Below are 7,500 nucleotides of genomic sequence, written 5' to 3'. Positions count from 1 at the left end.
CTGTCGGCCCAAAAGATGAGCCGAGACAGCGGGAGACAGAGGGAGACAGCGAGAGACGGAGAGAGACGACGAGAGACGGAGAAGGGCTGAGACAGGTCGCCTGCGTAGACTTTGAGTCGCAGACCGACGTGGAAGACAGCAGGGCAAAACGAGGCGAGTTTGTGTAAGTCACGCACCGGAAAGGAAAGCTTCTTGAATCAACAACCCGCGTTCTTCCTCGCCTTCCTCTCACCTCGAAAACGCGAAACGGCGCGTCCGCGGCAAGGCCCCGATTTGGAGAGAAGGCCGAGTGTCGAGCTCTGGAGAGACTGTCTCTTCACCCGTCGGCAAATCTGGCTTTGTGTTCTTTTCCAAGACGAGGGGAGAGCGAGGAGCTCGGAAAGACCGAATTTCCTTCTGGTTGTTGTCCCGTTTTTGTCGCTCTCTCCGAGAGCGGAATATCTCCTCTTGGAGGGACGTCTCCGTTTCTGCAAAACTGCAGTCAAACACCCCAGACAGCGGTCTCCTTCACGTGCAACTGCGTGTGTGAGCGTGGACTCTCGCGTCCAGGCAAAACCGTCAGCGTGCGCGGCTCCACACATCCCCAGGAAATCGAAAAGGCCAGGTTGCGCCTTGCCTGTCTGTATCTGAGGCTGCATCCTTTCCCCTCCTTTCGCCTTCTTCCTTTTCTCTTTCTCTGCCCGTCTGCCTCCACTGTCTCCCTCTCTCCTTCATCTCTTGACGATGTCGCCGGCGACCTCAATCCGCATCTGTGTCTTGCAGCTGCCTGCGCTGCTGCGCCGGGAGGCTGGCCTTCCCCCTGCCACTCTCTCAGCTCTTTCTCCTTCTTCTCTTTCTCCTTCTTCTCTTTCTTCTGGAGATTCGCGTGCAGTGCTGGAGAGGAAGCAGCAGCAGATGCAGCGCATCAAGGAGGCTCTTGCTGCAGCCGTCGCAGCTATGAAGAGGGGCGCAACCTCCTCGACCTTCCCGTTCACCGCGGCGTTCGACCACAACATCTTTTCTTCGGCGCCCGTTCAGACGTCCTACAGAGGCATCGTCGACGCCCTCGCCACGGCCCTGGGCGAGCTCGGGGGTGAGCGCAGCCAAGAGAAACAGGGACACGAGGAAGCGCACGGAAACTCCCGTCCGTTCGATGTCCTCGTTCTCCCCGAGATGTGGAATACGCCGTACCACAACTCGTGCTTTGCCGCCTACGGCGAGCCGCTGCCGGACCTCGGCGACGCAGACGAGGAAGCAAACGAGGAAGAGATGCGTGCGCGGGTGTCTCCTTCCTTCGCCTTCATGAAGGAGATGGCGAAGCGGCTGCGCGTCTGCGTCGTGGGCGGGTCCATCGTCGAGAGGCGGGAAGTCCCAGACGAGAGCGCAGGGAAGGACACGGACAGAAAAAAAGTCGAGCTGTACAACACATGCTGCGTGTTCGATCGAGAAGGCGCCTTCATCGCCAAACACAGAAAAATGCATCTCTTCGACATCAGCATCCTGAAATCTGATGACCCGAATGGAAAAGTGAGAACGGACAGGAGACACGCGCAGAGAGATGCGCACATCATCGAAACAAAAGAAAAGAAGAAGAGAGGAAAAGCAAAGAAGAAGAGAAGAAGAAAAGAAGAAGAGCAGAACACAGGAGAGGCGTGAATCCTTTCTCTGCAGTCGAGTGTAGACGTAGGCAATGAGAGACGCACAGGGGGGGGGGATGGGTAGGTATCTCTCTTTTTACTTGTGTTTCCTCGCTTCCGCCGATGCGTGTATATATGCGGATCCGGTGGGATGCGCAGGCTGTGCGCAAATCAGGAGTGTGCCGCCGTTTCTGCAGCGAGGGCGGGGACTCTCTTGCGTATGGGAAACCTTCCACTCGGTCTCCCGCGGTTTGTCTTGCCTGGTGTGTGTTCGCCTCCTCGCGGCAGGGGATGATCTTTCGAGAGAGCGCCACCCTGAGCGCCGGTGAGTGCAGACTCCTCAAAGCGAAAAACGCAGAAGAGGAGCCTTGCAAGGAAGTGGGACGGCGTATGCTGTGGAAGTCGTTCTGGGCCGACACATCGAGATCAGAGAGGCGAAGAGACAAGGGGAAGATTCCCGACGGTTCTCTGGAGCTCTCAACAGCTGCCGATGCCTCGGCGCGTTTGGTTTTTCGCGTGTCGTGCAGCCTTGTTTCGTTCAGCTTCAGTTCACCCAATTCTTGTCGCCACATCTCTTCTGTTCCTCGCTACATATACCCGTACAAATCTACACATATATATCCATATATACATATACATATATATCCATATATACATATACATATATATCCATATATATCCATATATATATGTAGGCATATGTGTATCGATGCGGGATATATGTATCTTTGCGTGTACGTGACGAAGTGCGAACGCTTTTGTGTTTGCTTTTTGTCTTCAGGCAACTCCCTTTCTTCGTTTTCTCTCGCGCCTTTCGGCAGCGTCGGTCTCGGCATTTGCTACGATTTGCGTTTCGCGGAGATGGCCTTGGCACTGACGCAGCAGAGAAACTGCAAACTTCTCTGCTACCCTGGAGCGTTCAATCAAACCACGGGTAAACCCGCGAGCGGCGACGCGAAAGATCTGCACGACACAGAGCGATTTTTAAAACCAGAGACAAAAGAACAAAGCGAAAATGAGAAACCAGTCGGCCCGGAAAAGACGAACAAGAGAAGGGGATCAAGGCGAATCGTGAAATGAAGTCAAAAAGGAAGAAACAAGTATATGTCTCCGTGGTATCGACAAGGGGTTCAACTATAGAGACGTATCTCTACACATGCAATCGTCATGCATACATGCACGTATGTGTGCACGTACGTATATATTGATATAGATAGATAAACGTGTACACCTGATTAGCTAGATACCCCTGTTCGTTCCGTTATGTAGGACTGCATGTCAAGAGCGAGGCGGTTTTCCCCTTATCGTTGCTGCTTCGATGTGTTCAGGTCCGCCGCATTGGTCTCTGCTTCTTCGGGGGCGTGCGCTCGACAATCAGGTGTACGTGGTTGGATGTTCACCGGCTGCGCCTTCGCCCTCGGTTTCTGGCGAAGGCGAGTATCCGGTGTACGGGCACAGCACAGTCATTGGGCCGTACGGCGATGTCATTGCGGAACTTGGAGGCGGTCCAGGCGCGATTTTCGCGTCGCTGGACAGAACCAAGGTCGACCTTTTCCGGAAACAAGTTCCTACGAGTCTCCAGAAGCGTTTCGGCGAGGTGTACACGCAGGTCCAGGAGGTAACAGCTAGCGACGGGGCGCACAGGCGTGGGACTGGCCAACAAAGTTAGGCACGTCGACGAAGAGGCCGCGCGCCCCGGGGGACGCGAAAAGAAGAAAAAGATGAAAAAATTGGAGGAGCGAAGCGAGACGAGAGGCAAGAAACCACCGACGAACAGCTCACGAAACGTGTCAGGCGGGACGTTGAACTGGCCAACTGTTTCCCCGCGAACGGGGGCGTCGATGACAGCGCGGAGAGGGACAGATACCTCACGTCTTGCGTCATGCGTTGGACGACAGCAAAACGTGCAAAGGAACACTACAGAACCGCTCCAACCGCACAGTCGCCTTCTGTTTATAAACAAGCGCCACGTCGCCATGTAGAGACGCAGATATATGTGAGCTGCTGTAGCGTCTATTCCGTGGAAGTGTATAAATGCCGGGAGCTATGTAAGCAAGTGGATTTGAAGGGCCGCAGGAAAGAGCTGGGGAATCACGATTGCGCGGAACGCCGCATGTCGGAGTTTGTTATCAGGCTAGGCGATCCGGCGGATTCCGAAGGCACGTGTGGGTGTATCCGATGTGTGTATGTGAGCACCTGGGGCGTTGTGCGTCCGATTTCGTCGATCTGGTTCTTGCTCTATATAGCACACGCCTTCACCACTTTTTGAATTGGAGCGCGTGCTGGTTTTGTTCGTTTTCCCGGCGCGTCCCAACCGTTTTGTTCCGCTCACCAGCGACAACCCCCCAAAGAACGAGGGAGGAACCGAATTTCTCCCAGGTCGTTTTGTAACAGAAAATGTGTTGTTCGCTCGGTTAGTTCGACGCAAGACACATGAGTCTGCAGTCACGCTTCTGCCCCGGAAAGTCTTGCCTTTGCCAGTTTCTGCAAGGGTCCCGGGCTCTCACACGTCTGGGCACATTGCCGTTTTGGTTTTCTCTGGTAGCTGCTTCTCAAGGGGTGGTTTTTAGACGACGGGATCACAACGAACACGAGCGGAACTGCCTTCCGCACCTCTCGAGTGAAACAGCCAGGCGTATACCCTACCAGGAGAGGCGCCGAGCCGATCTCTTGTGCGGCGGGAGTCGCGACACGCAGGAACAGTCCCGTTTCTCAGAGTTGGGATTCTCTGCGAATGGTCAGGCGCATTTGAAAGCTCGGGCTACCTCGCAGCAGCTGACGCAGGCAGTACAAAGTGGAAGGCTGCAAGATCATCACCCTTACTCCACACAGAAGCGGAGAACCGCTGTTCCTGCTCTCTCGCCACATAATGTGGATGTGGCTGTTCCGCGTTGGGGCGCAGCAAATGTGCATTCCTCCTCATGTTTACATACATTCTTCCTCATGAGTTCGGGATTTCGGGTGCCTGTAGTTCGCAGCCAGATGATCGTCCTGACGGGGGAACTCGCCCGTTACCGTTTCATACGTTTGGCGACCGCATCATGGAGTGCAGAGCATGTCTGGGCTTCTTGGTCAGGCAACAACAGGTTTTGTGCTTCTCTGGCTAGATAGATCTGCCTCTCTTTATATCGGTGGATATCTAGGACTACACATGGGCATTCCACGACTGCGTTGTCTTTCACAGGGCGGCTCCTCGTGCGCGACGGCGCGAACGGGAGACATGCCAAGAAAACGTGTAAACACTTTCACGGAAGACGAGGTCGTGTCGAACGGGCCCCGCGGCAGAGAGGCGCCTTCGTGACGAGCGCCTTTAACGCCGAGCGTAGACTTCTTCTGAGCCCCGGTACGCCCAGCGGCCGGCACACAAGGACTGGAAGTCGCTCTCGAGCGGCAGAACTGAGGGATAAGACGCACAAAAAGTGGTCAGTCTTGGGCGGTTGCAACGCGAGATTGCCGAAGATGCTAGAGAGGAGACCCCAAAGTCGAAAACACGATTAAAACGCAGAGAAATTTACAGATGTGGGAAGAGATTCGTGGAGAGTCGCCTGCGCGCAAGAAATCGAGCGCGACGTTCCCCCGGGCGTCCACTGTATGAACACCTCACATTTTTCGAGACAAAAATCTTGTGCCCCTCTTTCTGTGAATCTGGAAAAACGGACGGCTCTCTATTCTGTTTGGGAACGACGAGGACGGCGAGATAGCATTGACCAAATGCCTCGGTCGCTTTGTGGACGCCGGCTAGACTGCGTTCCGCATGTGAGTTCCGGCCGCACCGCCCTGCGGCGGAGTCTTTTTGGAACAGAGGCGAATTTTTAGGAGAATCTCCAGTCCGAGCGGCGACAGCCTCGTGACAGCTTCCCGGAAAAGAAAGTCTCCGCACACAGCTGTGCTGGAGGTCACTAGCTGAGGCAGCGTGCGCGCAGGAATCTGGACAGAGACGCAGTCTCTCTCTCCTGTCGCACGAGAGAGCGTTCGCGCGGGTGTTCGCCGTCTGTAGCAGAGAAGGCTTTCGGCTTTTTCGTGTCTCGGGCTGGAGGTTTCATCGGGGAACGCGTGAGTTTTTCGATGCGTTGCTTTCGCGGTCTTTGCGGGTGATTTCGCTCCCTTTCCTCCTGTTTCCGCTTTTGCGTTCCGTCTCGGAGTCGTTACCCTTCTTCCTCGATGCAGTCGCGTCCGCGTCGCTCCCCGTCCCCTGACCACGTTTTCCTCTCCCCTCGCCGTTCTCACCGTGTTCTGTACGGGGAAGATGGAAACTCACACGCTGGCGCAGTTGGGGCGGGATACTCTCCCCGCGTTCTCTGCGGAGTTCCTGCCGTCGTCCAGTGCGTTTTTCCCCTTTCGCGCAACAGCGCCGCCGCCGCGGGACAGGCGCGAGATTCTCGTGGTTCACTCTCCACAAGAACTCGTCGCCTACCGGAATGCTCGTCCACGGGTCCAACTCCCCGTCGTCGCCGTTCGCGCGGCTGGCCGAACGGAGGGCGGCGCGGCGGCGGCAGATTCGACGGGCGCGTCAGCCTCTGAGTCAGGAACAGGCGCGGGCGACTCTGTCGACGCTCTGACCCACGCACATGTTGACAGGTCGTCGATGTTCTCTCGACGCCGCCGCATATCTCTGGTTCCCACGATGGGCGGTCTCCACGAGGGTCATCTGCATCTGATCCGCGGCGCCGCCTGCACAGGCGACGAGGTCTGGGTGACGATCTTCGTGAACGCTTTGCAGTTCCACTCCGCCAAGGATTTCCTGACGTACCCCGCGTCCATCGACGACGACATGAAGCTTCTGTCGCAGGTCCGAGTCGACCTCGTGTTCATTCCCTCGCACTCGAGCCTCTATCCGCTCGACTCTCGGCCGCACCTGATTGCGGGGAGCGAAGAGCTCTACACCGTGCCGAGGGGCCGGGACAACGGCGACGCTCGCGCGAACGGTCTGCCGAACGCGACCGACAAAGAAGCCGACCGCGTGGTGCGGTCGCCAGTGAGCGGGTTCAAACTCGAGAGACTCGACACACACGCAGGCGAACGGGACGCGCTCGGCCCGACACCCGCCGCCTCCTGGATTCCTCCGCAGCGGCTGTTCCGCATGCGCGTCGATTTTGAGGGCATTGAGGAGGTGGAGGGCGAAGGCCGACGCCGCTCCGGCTTCCTTCGAGGTAACGCGACTTGCCCCACCGACGGTCTCTTTTCGCGAGTGTCCTGGCGCCGCAACGTGCCGTCTGCTTCCCCGTTGTCTCCCGCCTTCTTCACGGGTTTCCACTGCCCGCATGTGAGAGTTTTCGCCGGGGTGGAAGACCTCGCTCCGCGCGAGTCGGCACCGAAAAACTGTGCGAGGTTGCGGTGACGGCTGGATAGACCGCGCAAAACATGTATATATATATATATATATATATTGGGAACCACGGTAGGTGGTGCACTGCATGCTACCGACCAGCACAAACTCGGGCAGCTGCGGCGATTTGTCGGTAGTGTATGGCGGGAAAGAGGCTCGTGTGCATCCATTTGGGTCGGTGCCTGGAGCCCGCTCTCTGCTGTGAGGAGTGAGGTGTACAGGCACCGAATTCAACTTCTGGCCAGGCTGCACCAGGGGCGTTTCCGTTGTTTTTGCTCGCCATCAGGAATCGGCACTGTGGTGACCCAGTTGTTCACCTTGATTCGGCCGACCTACGCGCATTTTGGATTCAAGGATTTTCAGCAGGTTGCCTGCGTGAAGCGCCTGATCTGTGGAATGGGTCTAGATGCACTTCTGCTCGCGCACAACACGTGGCGAGACTCCGACGGCATGGCGGCGTCGAGCCGCAACCGCCGCATGACCGAAGAGGACCGAAAAAAGGCGCGGAAATCCTTCCTTCTTTTGCAGCACGTAAGTCGTGAACGCAGAGCAAATCCG

At 56.6% G+C, this 7,500-nt stretch overlaps 2 protein-coding genes across 2 annotated transcripts; both read left to right on the top strand.

Moving 5' to 3' along the window:
- Positions 1–723: 723 nt before the first annotated feature.
- On the top strand, positions 724–3,285 carry NCLIV_039650 (genome sequencing data, contig C317, related; the record flags this gene model as incomplete). Its single annotated transcript, XM_003880874.1, has 4 exons — positions 724–1,506; positions 1,905–1,941; positions 2,398–2,550; positions 2,945–3,285. The coding sequence occupies 4 exons, from the start codon at positions 724–726 to the stop codon at positions 3,283–3,285; spliced, it is 1,314 nt and encodes a 437-aa protein (XP_003880923.1).
- Positions 3,286–5,862: 2,577 nt separating this feature from the next.
- NCLIV_039640 (putative pantoate--beta-alanine ligase) lies at positions 5,863–7,500 on the top strand (the record flags this gene model as incomplete). The annotated part of the gene is made up of 2 exons (XM_003880873.1): positions 5,863–6,766; positions 7,229–7,500. Coding segments are annotated over 2 exons (1,176 nt in total), but the record flags the coding sequence as incomplete, so codon positions are not given.

This window comes from Neospora caninum, chromosome IX (genome assembly GCF_000208865.1).
Source record: "Neospora caninum Liverpool complete genome, chromosome IX".
Classification (NCBI taxonomy): Eukaryota; Apicomplexa; class Conoidasida; order Eucoccidiorida; family Sarcocystidae; genus Neospora; species Neospora caninum.
This window is presented reverse-complemented; position numbering and strand designations above follow the sequence as displayed.